Consider the following 15,779-nt stretch of genomic DNA (forward strand, 5'->3'; position numbering starts at 1 on the left):
AACTAGCCTGAAGATAGAAAAATAAGCCTACCTTGCCTCAGAGAAATACCCCAAAGGAAAAGGCAGCCCCCCACATATAATGACTGTGAGTAAGATGAAAAGACTAACGTAGGGATGAAATAGATTCAGCAAAGTGAGGCCCGATATTCTAGACAGAACGAGGATAGGAAAGATAACTTTGCGGTCTACACAAAACACTAAAGAAAACCACGCAAAGGGGGCAAAAAGACCCTCCGTACCGAACTAACGGCACGGAGGTACACCCTTTGCGTCCCAGAGCTTCCAGCAAAACAAATAGACAAGCTGGACAGAAAAAATAGCAACAAATAGCAAAGAAGCACTTAGCTATGCAGAGCAGCAGGCCACAGGAATGATACAGAGAAACACAAGTCCAACACTGGAACATTGCCAGGAAGCATGAATCAAAGCATTAGGGGGGTTAAGTAGAGAAGCACCTAACGACCTCACCAGATCACCTGAGGAAGGAAACTCAGAAGCAGCAGTACCAGTTTCCTCCACAAACGGAAGCTCCCAGAGAGAATCAGCCGAAGTACCACTTGTGACCACAGGAGGGAGCTCTGCCACAGAATTCACAACAGTACCCCCCCCTTGAGGAGGGGTCACCGAACCCTCACCAGAGCCCCCAGGCCGACCAGGATGAGCCACATGAAAGGCACGAACAAGATCGGGAGCATGGACATCAGAGGCAAAAACCCAGGAATTATCCTCCTGAGCATAACCCTTCCATTTAACCAGATACTGGAGTTTCCGTCTTGAAACACGAGAATCCAAAATCTTCTCCACAATATACTCCAATTCCCCCTCCACCAAAACCGGGGCAGGAGGGTCAACAGATGGAACCATAGGTGCCACGTATCTCCGCAACAATGACCTATGGAAGACGTTATGTATGAAAAAAGAATCTGGGAGGGTCAGACGAAAAGACACAGGATTAATAACCTCAGAAATCCTATAAGGACCAATGAAACGAGGTTTAAACTTCGGAGAGGAAACCTTCATAGGAATATGACGAGAAGATAACCAAACCAGATCCCCAACACAAAGTCGGGGACCCACACGGCGTCTGCGATTAGCGAAACGTTGAGCCTTCTCCTGGGACAAGGTCAAATTGTCCACTACATGAGTCCAAATCTGCTGCAACCTGTCCACTACAGTATCCACACCAGGACAGTCCGAAGACTCAACCTGTCCTGAAGAGAAACGAGGATGGAACCCAGAATTGCAGAAAAATGGCGAAACCAAGGTAGCCGAGCTGGCCCGATTATTAAGGGCGAACTCAGCCAAAGGCAAAAAGGACACCCAGTCATCCTGATCGGCAGAAACAAAGCATCTCAGATAGGTTTCCAAGGTCTGATTGGTTCGTTCGGTCTGGCCATTAGTCTGAGGATGAAAAGCCGAGGAAAAAGACAAGTCAATGCCCATCCTACCACAAAAGGCTTGCCAAAACCTCGAAACAAACTGGGAACCTCTGTCAGAAACGATATTCTCTGGAATGCCATGCAAACGAACCACATGCTGGAAGAACAATGGCACCAAATCAGAGGAGGAAGGCAACTTGGACAAGGGTACCAGATGGACCATCTTAGAAAAGCAATCACAGACCACCCAAATGACTGACATCTTTTGAGAGACGGGAAGATCTGAAATAAAATCCATAGAGATATGTGTCCAAGGTCTCTTCGGGACCGGCAAGGGCAAAAGCAACCCACTGGCACGAGAACAGCAGGGCTTAGCCCGAGCACAAATCCCACAGGACTGCACAAAAGTACGCACATCCCGCGACAGAGATGGCCACCAAAAGGATCTAGCCACTAACTCTCTGGTACCAAAGATTCCAGGATGACCAGCCAACACCGAACAATGAACCTCAGAGATCACTGTATTAGTCCACCTATCCGGGACAAACAGTTTCTCCGCTGGACAACGATCAGGTTTATTAGCCTGAAATTTTTGCAGCACCCGCCGCAAATCAGGGGAGATGGCAGACACAATTACTCCTTCCTTGAGGATACCCGCCGGCTCAGATAAACCCGGAGAGTTGGGCACAAAACTCCTAGACAGAGCATCCGCCTTCACATTTTTAGAGCCCGGAAGGTACGAAATCACAAAGTCAAAACGGGCGAAAAACAGCGACCAACGAGCCTGTCTAGGATTCAAACGCTTAGCAGACTCGAGATAAGTCAAGTTCTTATGATCAGTCAATACCACCACGCGATGCTTAGCTCCTTCAAGCCAATGACGCCACTCCTCGAATGCCCACTTCATGGCCAGCAACTCTCGGTTGCCCACATCATAATTCCGCTCAGCAGGCGAAAACTTCCTGGAAAAAAAAGCGCATGGTTTCATCACTGAACAATCAGAACCTCTCTGCGACAAAACAGCCCCTGCTCCAATCTCAGAAGCATCAACCTCGACCTGGAACGGAAGAGAAACATCTGGTTGACACAACACAGGGGCAGAAGAAAAACGACGCTTCAACTCTTGAAAAGCTTCCACAGCAGCAGAAGACCAATTGACCAAATCAGCACCCTTCTTGGTCAAATCGGTCAATGGTTTGGCAATACTAGAAAAATTGCAGATGAAGCGACGATAAAAATTAGCAAAGCCCAGGAACTTCTGCAGACTCTTCAGAGATGTTGGCTGAGTCCAATCATGGATGGCTTGGACCTTAACAGGATCCATCTCGATAGTAGAAGGGGAAAAGATGAACCCCAAAAATGAAACCTTCTGCACACCAAAGAGACACTTTGATCCCTTCACAAACAAAGAATTAGCACGCAGGACCTGAAAAACCGTTCTGACCTGTTTCACATGAGACTCCCAATCATCCGAGAAGATCAAAATGTCATCCAAGTACACAATCAGGAATTTATCCAGGTACTCTCGGAAGATGTCATGCATAAAGGACTGAAACACTGATGGAGCATTGGCAAGTCCGAATGGCATCACTAGATACTCAAAATGACCCTCGGGCGTATTAAATGCAGTTTTCCATTCATCGCCTCGCCTGATTCGCACCAGATTATACGCACCACGAAGATCAATCTTGGTGAACCAACTAGCCCCCTTAATCCGAGCAAACAAATCAGATAACAAAGGCAAGGGGTACTGAAATTTAACAGTGATCTTATTAAGAAGGCGATAATCTATACAAGGTCTCAGCGAACCATCCTTTTTGGCTACAAAAAAGAACCCTGCTCCTAATGGCGACGATAACGGGCGAATATGCCCCTTCTCCAGGGATTCCTTCACATAACTGCGCATAGCGGTGTGCTCAGGCACGGATAAATTAAACAGTCGACCTTTTGGGAATTTACCACCAGGAATCAAATTGATAGCACAATCACAATCCCTATGCGGAGGTAGGGCATCGGACTTGGGCTCATCAAATACATCCCGGTAATCAGACAAGAACTCTGGAACCTCAGAAGGGGTGGATGACGAAATTGACAAAAATGGAACATCACCATGTACCCCCTGACAACCCCAGCTGGACACCGACATGGATTTCCAATCCAATACTGGATTATGGGCTTGTAGCCATGGCAACCCCATCACGACCACATCATGCAGATTATGCAACACCAGAAAGCGAATAACCTCCTGATGTGCAGGAGCCATGCACATGGTCAGCTGGGTCCAGTATTGAGGCTTATTCTTGGCCAAAGGCGTAGCATCAATTCCTCTCAATGGAATAGGACACTGCAAGGGCTCCAAGAAAAACCCACAACGCTTAGCATATTCCAAGTCCATCAAATCCAGAGCAGCGCCTGAATCCACAAACGCCATGACAGAATATGATGACAAAGAGCAGATCAAGGTAACGGACAGAAGAAATTTTGACTGTACCGTACCAATGGTGGCAGACCTAGCGAACCGCTTAGTGCGCTTAGGACAATTAGAGATAGCATGAGTGGAATCACCACAGTAAAAACACAGCCCATTCAGACGTCTGTGTTCTTTCCGTTCAACTCTGGTCAAAGTCCTATCGCACTGCATAGGCTCAGGTTTAAGCTCAGGTAATACCGCCAAATAGTGCACAGATTTACGCTCACGCAAGCGTCGACCGATCTGAATAGCCAAAGACATAGACTCATTCAAACCAGCAGGCATAGGAAATCCCACCATGACATCCTTAAGGGCTTCAGAGAGACCCTTTCTGAACATAGCTGCCAGCGCAGATTCATTCCATTGAGTGAGCACTGACCATTTTCTAAATTTCTGGCAATATACCTCTATCTCATCCTGACCCTGACAAAGAGCCAGCAAATTCTTTTCTGCCTGATCCACTGAATTAGGCTCATTGTACAGCAATCCGAGCGCCAGGAAAAACGCATTGATATTACTTAATGCAGGATCTCCTGGTGCAAGAGAAAATGCCCAGTCCTGAGGGTCGCCGCGCAAAAAAGAAATAATAATTAAAACCTGTTGAACTGGATCACCAGAGGAACGAGGTTTCAAGGCCAGAAATAACTTACAATTATTTTTGAAACTCAGAAACTTAGTTCTATCTCCAAAAAACAAATCAGCAATAGGAATTCTTAGTTCTAACATAGATTTCTGATCAATAGTGTCTTGAATCTTTTGTACTCTTGCCGAGAGCTGATCCACAAATGAAGACAGACTTCTAATGTCCATCGCTACACCTGTGTACTGAACCACCCAAATGTCTAGGGGAAAAAAAAGACAAAACACAATGCCAAGAAAAAAAAATGGTCTCAGAACTTCTTTTTTCCCTCTATTGAGAATCATTAGTACTTTTGGCTTCCTGTACTGTTATGAAAGGCAATTCAGTATCACAATGGACATGGAGGTCAGAGCACACACAGTGATCTGACAATAACCCAAAATAACAGAACGAGCTCTGAGACGTGGGAACTCTGCAGACCGCAATCCCTGATCCTCTCCAAACACAACTAGAGGCAGCCGTGGATTGCGCCTAACGCTCCCTATGCAACTCGGCACAGCCTGAGAAACTAACTAGCCTGAAGATAGAAAAATAAGCCTACCTTGCCTCAGAGAAATACCCCAAAGGAAAAGGCAGCCCCCCACATATAATGACTGTGAGTAAGATGAAAAGACAAACGTAGGGATGAAATAGATTCAGCAAAGTGAGGCCCGATATTCTAGACAGAACGAGGATAGGAAAGATAACTTTGCGGTCTACACAAAACACTAAAGAAAACCACGCAAAGGGGGCAAAAAGACCCTCCGTACCGAACTAACGGCACGGAGGTACACCCTTTGCATCCCAGAGCTTCCAGCAAAACAAATAGACAAGCTGGACAGAAAAAATAGCAACAAATAGCAAAGAAGCACTTAGCTATGCAGAGCAGCAGGCCACAGGAATGATCCAGAGAAACACAAGTCCAACACTGGAACATTGCCAGGAAGCATGAATCAAAGCATTAGGTGGGGTTAAGTAGAGAAGCACCTAACGACCTCACCAGATCACCTGAGGGAGGAAACTCAGAAGCAGCAGTACCAGTTTCCTCCACAAACGGAAGCTCCCAGAGAGAATCAGCCGAAGTACCACTTGTGACCACAGGAGGGAGCTCTGCCACAGAATTCACAACAGAGGTCCACCTCTGCGACCTTGCGTAGATATAGCATTCTGCACAGAATCACCATGGGACGCACTCATGATCTTGCGTTACCCAACCATGTATTGCACATGCTCCTTCCAGAACACACCTACCCTTTCGATTCGGGTGTGTGAAGACGTCACTGGGCCTATTGCACTTGCGTCTAGATGGGACGCATCGATTGCATTCCACCCGATAAACACCAACTAGATGCTTCTGCGCAGACTTCTGGTTGTGCATCGCAAATGTTAGCTATCCAGTGCCTGCTGGCAGCACAACGGTGAATGTAAATTGTCGCCGCTTATGATATAGATATGCATATCTTATTCTTTTGAAATGTACCACTCTGAATACCGCTTAATGTCAAAAAGAGCATACCTATATGTGGCCCTATCTCTTACCCATGATCTAACGGTAGGAGTACAACATATACAGTGGGGCAAAAAAGTATTTAGTCAGTCAGCAATAGTGCAAGTTCCACCACTTAAAAAGATGAGAGGCGTCTGTAATTTACATCATAGGTAGACCTCAACTATGGGAGACAAACTGAGAAAAAAAAATCCAGAAAATCACATTGTCTGTTTTTTTTATAATTTTTTTTGCATATTATGGTGGAAAATAAGTATTTGGTCAGAACCAAACAATCAAGATTTCTGGCTCTCACAGACCTGTAACTTCTTCTTTAAGAGTCTCCTCTTTCCTCCACTCATTACCTGTAGTAATGGCACCTGTTTAAACTTGTTATCAGTATAAAAAGACACCTGTGCACACCCTCAAACAGTCTGACTCCAAACTCCACTATGGTGAAGACCAAAGAGCTGTCAAAGGACACCAGAAACAAAATTGTAGCCCTGCACCAGGCTGGGAAGACTGAATCTGCAATAGCCAACCAGCTTGGAGTGAAGAAATCAACAGTGGGAGCAATAATTAGAAAATGGAAGACATACAAGACCACTGATAATCTCCCTCGATCTGGGGCTCCACGCAAAATCCCACCCCGTGGGGTCAGAATGATCACAAGAACGGTGAGCAAAAATCCCAGAACCACGCGGGGGGACCTAGTGAATGAACTGTAGAGAGCTGGGACCAATGTAACAAGGCCTACCATAAGTAACACACTACGCCACCATGGACTCAGATCCTGCAGTGCCAGACGTGTCCCACTGCTTAAGCCAGTACATGTCCGGGCCCGTCTGAAGTTTGCTAGAGAGCATTTGGATGATCCAGAGGAGTTTTGGGAGAATGTCCTATGGTCTGATGAAACCAAACTGGAACTGTTTGGTAGAAACACAACTTGTCGTGTTTGGAGGAAAAAGAATACGGAGTTGCATCCATCAAACACCATACCTACTGTAAAGCATGGTGGTGGAAACATCATGCTTTGGGGCTGTTTCTCTGCAAAGGGGCCAGGACGACTGATCCGGGTACATGAAAGAATGAATGGGGTCATGTATCGTGAGATTTTGAGTGCAAACCTCCTTCCATCAGCAAGGGCATTAAAGATGAAACGTGGCTGGGTCTTTCAACATGACAATGATCCAAAGCACACCGCCAGGGCAATGAAGGAGTGGCTTCGTAAGAAGCATTTCAAGGTCCTGGAGTGGCCTAGCCAGTCTCCAGATCTTAACCCTATAGAAAACCTTTGGAGGGAGTTGAAAGTCCGTGTTGCCAAGCGAAAAGCCAAAAACATCACTGCTCTAGAGGAGATCTGCATGGAGGAATGGGCCAACATACCAACAACAGTGTGTGGCAACCTTGTGAAGACTTACAGAAAACGTTTGACCTCTGTCATTGCCAACAAAGGATATATTACAAAGTATTGAGATGAAATTTTGTTTCTGACCAAATACTTATTTTCCACCATAATATGCAAATAAAATGATAAAAAAACAGACAATGTGATTTTCTGGATTTTTTTTTCTCAGTTTGTCTCCCATAGTTGAGGTCTACCTATGATGTAAATTACAGACGCCTCTCATCTTTTTAAGTGGTGGAACTTGCACTATTGCTGACTGACTAAATACTTTTTTGCCCCACTGTATAAGATTAGCCCATTTCTTTAACATAGAATACCCATAAGTCAGAGGATTTCTATTGTCTATATATATAATTGTCTAAGGGTTTGGCTGTCTGTCCTGGAAATCCGGGGTCGCTGATTGGTCGAGGCCGCCAGGCCTCGACCAATCAGTGACGCGCACAGTCTCTGATTGGCCTGTGCGCGTCTGATTGGTCGAGGCTGCCAGGCCTCGACCAATCAGCAACAGGCACAGTCTGCCGTGAATTCTGGAATCATCATTGTCCTCCACTGCTGTCAAGTGCCGCCATTGTGTTGTCTAAGGGTCTAATTTTCTGTCTCGGATATCAGCCAATCAGCGATATTAGTGCGGGATTTAAACACCACTAACAGCGCAACATACATACATACATATTCTAGAATACCCGATGCTTTTGAATCGGGCCAACATCTAGTATGTTATATTTATCATACTAATCTATGAAATGGGGAACACTCTAATGACCAGAAAAAGCAATCACTTTACATAAAGCCCCAACGCTACAGGAAACAAGCAAAGGGCAATTGTTCATTAAGCCCCTTAGGGATCATTGCGTCCATTCTAAAGATCCATTCACATTCTCTCTGTAAGATTTTTTTTATCCATATTACCCCCTCTAGGGTTGGGTTTTACCACCTCAATGGCCATAAATCTGACATTCATCATATCACCCAGATGTTGAAATCTCATGTGTCTCTCTAGAGTGGTGTCCCTGTTATTTCTGATGTCCCCCATATGTTCACCTACCCTCCTACGCAGCTCCCTCTTAGTTTTGCCAAAATAGTCCTTTGGACAGGTGGCCATGTATACCACCCCTGAGGACCTGCAGTTAGAAAAATCCCTCTGATAGAAGACCTTTCCTATGGAGGAGCTCACAAAGGCCTTATTTGGTTTCATCCATTTACACATCTGACAGTCTCCACAACAAAAGAAGCCACAGGGTTTTTTATCAAGCCATGTGCCCCCACCTCTTGGTCTACTGTAGTGGCTATGAACCAATACATCTTTAAGCGACTTTCCTCTTCTATAGGTGATATCTGGGTGAGGACCTAACAGATTCTGAGGTCTGGATCCATTTTAAGTATGTCCCAGTGTCTATTTATGATTTCCCTCACTTTATGATGTTGATGATCATAGGTCCCTATGATCCTGAGCACATCCTTTGTTCTTTCCCGTGAGATGTCATGCTTGTGTAGTAGCTATTGTCTACTTTTATTAGTTGCACCCTGATAAGCTGTTTCCAAAACATGCCTAGGGTAGCCTTTTTCCATAACATAAGGAATGACAAGGTGCTGTCCTAGTAGTAAGACAACTGTTTTAAGAAGTTACAATTTTTGGTTAAATTTTTCCAGCATTCTGAACATGAAAAAGGCTTCTACCCTGTGCAACTTCTCTGATGTTTATTAAAGAGTTGAATTCCATGTAAAACATTTCCTACATTAGGAACAGGAAAAAGGTTTCTCCGCTGTGTGAATTCTTTTGTGTCTAACAAGATCTGATTTCCGATTAAAATATTTCCCACATTCTGAACATGAAAGAGGCTTCGCCACCGTGTGACTTTTCTGATGACTAACAAGATTTGATTTATGGTTAAAACATTTCCTACATTCTGAACATGAAAAAGGCTTCTACCTTGTGTGAATTTTCTGGTGTCTATCAAGACTTGCTTTCTGATTAAAACATTTCCCACATTCTGAACATGAAAAAGGCTTCTCCCCTGTGTGGATTCTCTGGTGGCTATCAAGATCCGTTTTCCAGTTAAAACATTTCCCACATTCTGAGCAGGAAAAAGGCTTCTCCCCTGTGTGGATTCTCTGGTGGCTATCAAGATTCGCTTTCTGATTAAAACATTTCCCACATTCTGAACATGAAAAAGGCTTCTCACCTGTGTGAGTTCTCTGGTGCTTAACCAAATCTGATTTCTGGTTACAACATTTCCCACATTCTAAACATGAAAAAGGCTTCTCACCTGTGTGAGTTCTCTGGTGCTTAACCAATTCTGATTTCTGGTTAAAACATTTCCCACATTCTGAACATGAAAAAGGCTTCTCCCCTGTGTGGATTCTCTGGTGGCTATCAAGATTCGCTTTCCAGTTAAAACATTTCCCACATTCTGAGCAGGAAAAAGGCTTCTCCCCTGTGTGGATTCTCTGGTGGCTATCAAGATTCGCTTTCCAGTTAAAACATTTCCCACATTCTGAACATGAAAAAGGCTTCTCCCCTGTGTGGATTCTCTGGTGGCTATCAAGATGCGCTTTCCATTTAAAACATTTCCCACATTCTGAACAGGAAAAAGGCTTCTCCCCTCTGTGGATTCTCTGGTGGCTATCAAGATGTACTTTCTGATTAAAACATTTCCCACATTCTGAACATGAAAAAGGCTTCTCACCTGTGTGAGTTCTCTGGTGGTTAACCAAATGTGATTTGCGGTTAAAACATTTCCCACATTCTGAACATGAAAAAGGCTTCTCACCTGTGTGAGTTCTCTGGTGCTTAACCAAATTTGATTTGTGGGTAAAACATTTCCCACATTCTGAACAGGAAAAAGGCTTCTCTCCTGTGTGTAATTTCTGGTGGCTATCAAGATGCGCTTTCTGATTAAAACATTTCCCACATGCTGAACATGAAAAAGGCTTCTCCCCTTTGTGAATTCTTTGGTGTATAACAAGATTCCACTTCTGGTTAAAACATCTCCCACACTTGGAACAAGAAAATCTATTCTCTGCTGTGTGAATTTTTTGATGCTTAAGAAAAGATTCTTTGAGGGGAAAATGATTTCCATATTCTAAAAGTGAAAATGGCTTCTTTACTTCAGGACCAATTTGTTTTTTAATGCTTATTTTGAGACTTTGATTTTCCTTAATAGTCGGTAATGAATCAGAAGACAGGACCTGTTTCAAAAGATCAAACGATAGATCTTTGCTGTGAAGGGATGATGGTATATCTGGAGTAATGGCATTCACTTCAATTGTATCCTGTGGGATCTCAAGATTATCGGATTTAAAAACTGAAGATGTCAGCTGCCCCTCTGATCGCCTGGTGCAGTCATCTGTTAAAAATAAAACCAATTAGTTTTCATAAAAAATCCTTAACCCCTTTACCCCCAAGAGTGGTTTGCACGTTAATGACTGGGCCGATTTTTACAATTCTGACCACTGTCCTTTTATGAGGTTATAACTCTGGAACGCTTCAACGGATCCCAGTGATTCTGACAATGTTTTCTCGTGACATATTGTACTTCATGAAAGTGGTAAAATTTCTTTGATATTACCTGCGTTTATTTGTGAAAAAAAACGGAAATTTTGCGAAAATTTTGAAAATTTCGCAATTTTCCAACTTTGAATTTTTATGCCATTAAATCACAGAGATATGTCACACAAAATACTTAATAAGTAACATTTCCCACATGTCTACTTTACATCAGCACAATTTTGGAACCAAAATTTTTTTTTGTTAGGGAGTTATAAGGGTTAAAAGTTGACCAGCAATTTCTCATTTTTACAACACCATATTTTTTTAGGGACCACATCTCATTTGAAGTCATTTTGAGGGGTCTATATAATAGAAAATACCCAAGTGTGATACCATTCTAAAAACTGCACCCCTCAAGGTGCTCAAAACCACATTCAAGAAGTTTATTAACCCTTCAGGTGTTTCACAGGAATGTGTGGAATGTTTAAATAAAAATGAACATTTAATTTTTTTTCACAAAAAATTTATTTCAGCTCCAATTTGTTTTATTTTACCAAGGGTAACAGGAGAAAATGGACCCCAAAAGTTGTTGTACAATTTATTCTGAGTACACCGATACCCCATATGTGGGGGTAAGCCACTGTTTGGGCGCATGACAGAGCTCGGAAGCGAAGGAGAGCCATTTGACTTTTCAATGCAAAATTGACTGGAATTGAGATGGGGACACCATGTTGCGTTTGGAGAGCCCCTGATGTGCCTAAACATTGAAACACCCCACAAGTGACACCATTTTGGAAGGTAGACCCCCTAAGGAACTTATCTAGATGTGTGGTGAGTACTTTGACCCACCAAGTGCTTTACAGAAGTTTATATTGCAGAACCGTAAAAATAAAAAATCATATTTTTTCACAAAAATTATCTTTTCGCCCCCAATTTTTTATTTTCCCAAGAGTAAGAGAAGAAATTGGACCCCAAAAGTTGTTGTACAATTTGTCCTGAGTACGCTGATACCCCATATGTGGGGGTAAACCACTGTTTGGGCGCATGGGAGAGCTCGGAAGGGAAGGAGCGCCATTTGACTTTTCAATGCAAAATTGACAGGAATTGAGATGGGACGCCATGTTGCTTTTGGAGAGCCACTGATGTGCCTAAACAGTAGAAACCCCCCTCAGGTGACACCATTTTGGAAGGTAGACCCCCTAAGGAACTTATCTAGATGTGTGGTGAGTGCTTTGACCCACCAAGAGCTTCACAGAAGTTTATAATGCAGAGCCGTAAAAATAAAAACAAAACATTTTTCCCACAAAAATTATTTTTTAGCCCCCAGTTTTGTATTTTCCCGAGTGTAACAGGAGAAATTGGACCCCAAAAGTTGTTGTCCAATTTGTCCTGAGTACGCTGATACCACATATGATGGGGTAAACTTCTGTTTGGGCACACGGGAGAGCTCGGAAGGGAAGGAGCACTGTTTTACTTTTTCAACGCAGAATTGGCTGGAATTGAGATCGGACGCCATGTCGCGTTTGGAGAGCCCCTGATGTGCCTAAACAGTGGAAATCCCCCAAATTATAACTGAAACCCTAATACAAACACACCCCTAACCCTAATCCCAACAGTAACCCTAACCACACCTCTAACCCTGACACACCCCTAACCCTAATCCCAACCCTATTCCCAACCGTAAATGTAATCTAAACCCTAACCGTAACTTTAGCCTCAACCCTAATTGTAGCCTTAACCCTAGCCCCAACCCTAACCCTAGCCCTAACCCTCGCCCTAACCCTAACCCTATTGGGAAAATGGAAATAAATACATTTTTTTAATTTTTCCTTAACTAATGGGGTGATGAAGGGGGGTTTGATTTACTTTTATAGCGGGCTTTTTAGCGGATTTTTATGATTGGCGGCCGTCACACACTGAAAGATGCTTTTTATTGCAAAAAATATTTTTTGCGTTACCACATTTTGAGAGCTATAATTTTTCCATATTTTGGTCCAGAGTCATGTGAGGTCTTGTTTTTTGCGGGACGAGTTGACGTTTTTATTGGTAACATTTTCGGGCATGTGACATTTTTTGATCGCTATTTATTCCGATTTTTGTGAGGCAGAATGACCAAAAACCAGCTATTCATGAATTTCTTTTGGGGGAGGCGTTTATACCGTTCCGCGTTTGGTAAAATGGATAAAGCAGTTTTATTCTTCGGGTCAGTACAATTACAGCGATAACTCATTTATATCATTTTTTTATGTTTTGGCGCTTTTATACGATAAAAACTATTTTATAGAAAAAATTATTTTTGCATCGCTTTATTCTCAGGACTATAACTTTTTTATTTTATTGCTGATGATGCTGTATGGCAGCTCGTTTTTTGAACGACAAGATGACGTTTTCAGCGGTACCATAGTTATTTATATTCGTCTTTTTGATCGCGTGTTATTCCACTTTTTGTTCGGCGGTATGATAATAAAGCGTTGTTTTTTGCCTCTTTTTTTTTTCTTACGGTGTTTACTGAAGGGGTTAACTAGTGGGCCAGTTTTATAGGTCGGGTCGTTACGGACGCGGCGATACTAAATATGTGTACTTTTATTGTTTTTTTTTTAAATTTAGATAAAGAAATGTATTTATGGGAATATTTTTTTTTTTTCATTATTTAGGATTTTTTTTTTTTTTTTATTTTTTTTTTTTTACACATTTGGAATTTTTTTTTTTACTTTTTTACTTTGTCCCACGGGGGACATCACAGATCGTTGATCTGACAGCTTGCATAGCACTCTGTCAGATCCCCGATCTGACTTACAGTGCTGCAGGCTTCCCAGTGCCTGCTCTAAGCAGGCTCTGTGAAGCCACCTCCCTCCCTGCAGGACCCGGATGCCGCGGCCATCTTGGATCCGGGCCTGGAGCAGGGAGGGAGGTAGGAAGACCCTCGCAGCAACGCGATCACATCGTGTTGCTGCAGGGGTCTCAGGGAAGCCCGCAGGGAGCCCCCTCCCTACGCGATGCTTCCCTGTACCGCCGGCACATCGCGATCATGTTTGATCGTGGTGTGCCGGGGGTTAATGTGCCGGGAGCGGTCCGTGACCGCTCCTGTCACATAGTGCCGGATGTCAGCTGCGATAGGCAGCTGACACTCAGCCGCGCTCCCCCAGTGAGCGCGGCAGATCGCATATGACGTACTATCCCGTCGGTGGTCATAGGGGCCCACCCAACCTCGACGGGATAGTACGTCTAATGTCAGAAAGTGGTTAAATTTTACATATTTTAACATTTGTACATAAACTGTCCACAACATGACAAGTTATGTTGAATACGTAATTATTCACTGAGACAATGACAGCTCACAGTCTATAAGAAAACCTCATAGGATGAACCAGTAGAGTGTGGTGTTCAACTGTTTGTCCATTCTGCCTCCGAAATATAGAGTAAAAAGTCACAAAACAATGTTATGTTGAGGAAAATTATACCAATAAACCCTCTACTCATCTCCCAAAGAAACAAGTCCCCACTCAGGTCCATCATCTGTCAGTGAAAAACAGGTTTCTACATTACAAGTGGCTCAAAGGCTCTTGAAAAGCACCATGGCTTCCATACACCAATCCAGCAATATCCACTCTCCCAAAGTCAAATTTTTCCCTCGCTTCTGTGCCTTGCAGTGTGCCCAAACCACATTTAGCATCCATGTATAAAGCACGTGTAAAGCGCCATGGAATAAATGGCGCTATAAAAATGAATAATGATAATAAATAATAATGTATTTGGCATTACTATAGTGATAAGGACCCACTTAATTTACAATGTGTGTGTCTCCTGGACCACAATCTGGGCACTGTGTGTTGGGTAATAAAATGGCATATTTGCAGTTTTCACTCTCCAACATCCACTGCGTGCTAATTTCCGGAAAGTGGCTCTGGGGTGAACATAGTCACTACTACAATACATTAATCCCCTGAGGGTTATAATTTCCAAAATAAAGTCAATTTATGGAGATTTCTACTGCTCTGGTTTTCTGCCATTTTCTCATATTAGGGCTTCTGCATATGCTATGTCCTATCTCCTCTGGGATCTGCTGCTGTGATGTTTGGTTCTGTTACCAGGCATAACCTTATTCATTCTACAGGCGGCACTGGTAATGGAGGAGACATCAAAACCAGAAGCTCTGGGCGACGCAGGCTCTGCCCTGCCACTGAGATTAAGGTGCCTGGGATTTGTAGTACCATCCAGTCTGGCAGTATGGATATGTGTTGCCCAGCTCCCTGCTCCAGCCAGTTGGAAAGCACCACACCCTCCTAAAGCTGGAAGCATATTGCTGGAAGCTGTCAGATACAGCCTTCTCCTCTGGTTAATTCATCTGTGCTCATCTCCCGGCTTGTTTATTTGTTTCCTGTTGTGACCTCGGCTCGCTTACTAACTACTCTTGTGTCTTCTGATTTTGTACTTTCTCTGCTCTCCTGGCACTGACCCGATTACCTGACTATTCTTGCTACATCTCGCATCACATAACAGAAGTTAACACCATGGCCAAAGCCTAGGGGTCTCTGTCTAAGATCAGACCCAAGTAGAAGGGTTAAAGTAAGTGAACAAGGCAATCCCTGGGATCTGTAAAATGGAGTAGATAGCGCCAAGTCTACTCATGGTGGCCATATTTTGAGCTGCCAGGTGACCACGAGCAGAGCCCCCAATGCATCGTATCTGCAAACTATTTCTGCAAGATCTGCAGTCAAATAGCTAAATAACTTCTTAACCCTGCCATGTGCCCAGACAGTAGTGTACAATTGTATATAGGGTACTGTCAGATTCAAGAGAAGTTGGAAAATAATTTGTAAGGTCCATTTGTTTCCTATTATTCTTTGTGAAGAATTCCAAAGTTATCACTACAAAGTGACACACATCAGGTTCGAAAAATTGGGTCCTGATTAGGAACAAAAAAGGA

At 43.4% G+C, this 15,779-nt stretch overlaps 1 protein-coding gene across 3 annotated transcripts in view; it reads right to left on the reverse strand.

The window, feature by feature from the left end:
* Positions 1-9,046: 9,046 nt before the first annotated feature.
* The window catches only part of LOC138663424 (oocyte zinc finger protein XlCOF6-like), a 394,108-nt gene continuing 387,375 nt past the window's right edge, over positions 9,047-15,779 (reverse strand). For all 3 annotated transcript variants that reach the window (XM_069749626.1, XM_069749628.1, XM_069749627.1), the window contains one exon: positions 9,047-10,709. In XM_069749626.1, the coding sequence (XP_069605727.1) occupies positions 9,289-10,709 (1,421 nt within the window). In that variant the 3' untranslated portion in view covers positions 9,047-9,288. The remainder of the gene's footprint in view (positions 10,710-15,779) is intronic.

The sequence above is a fragment of the Ranitomeya imitator genome, chromosome 2, assembly GCF_032444005.1.
Source record: "Ranitomeya imitator isolate aRanImi1 chromosome 2, aRanImi1.pri, whole genome shotgun sequence".
NCBI classification, from domain to species: domain Eukaryota; kingdom Metazoa; phylum Chordata; class Amphibia; order Anura; family Dendrobatidae; genus Ranitomeya; species Ranitomeya imitator.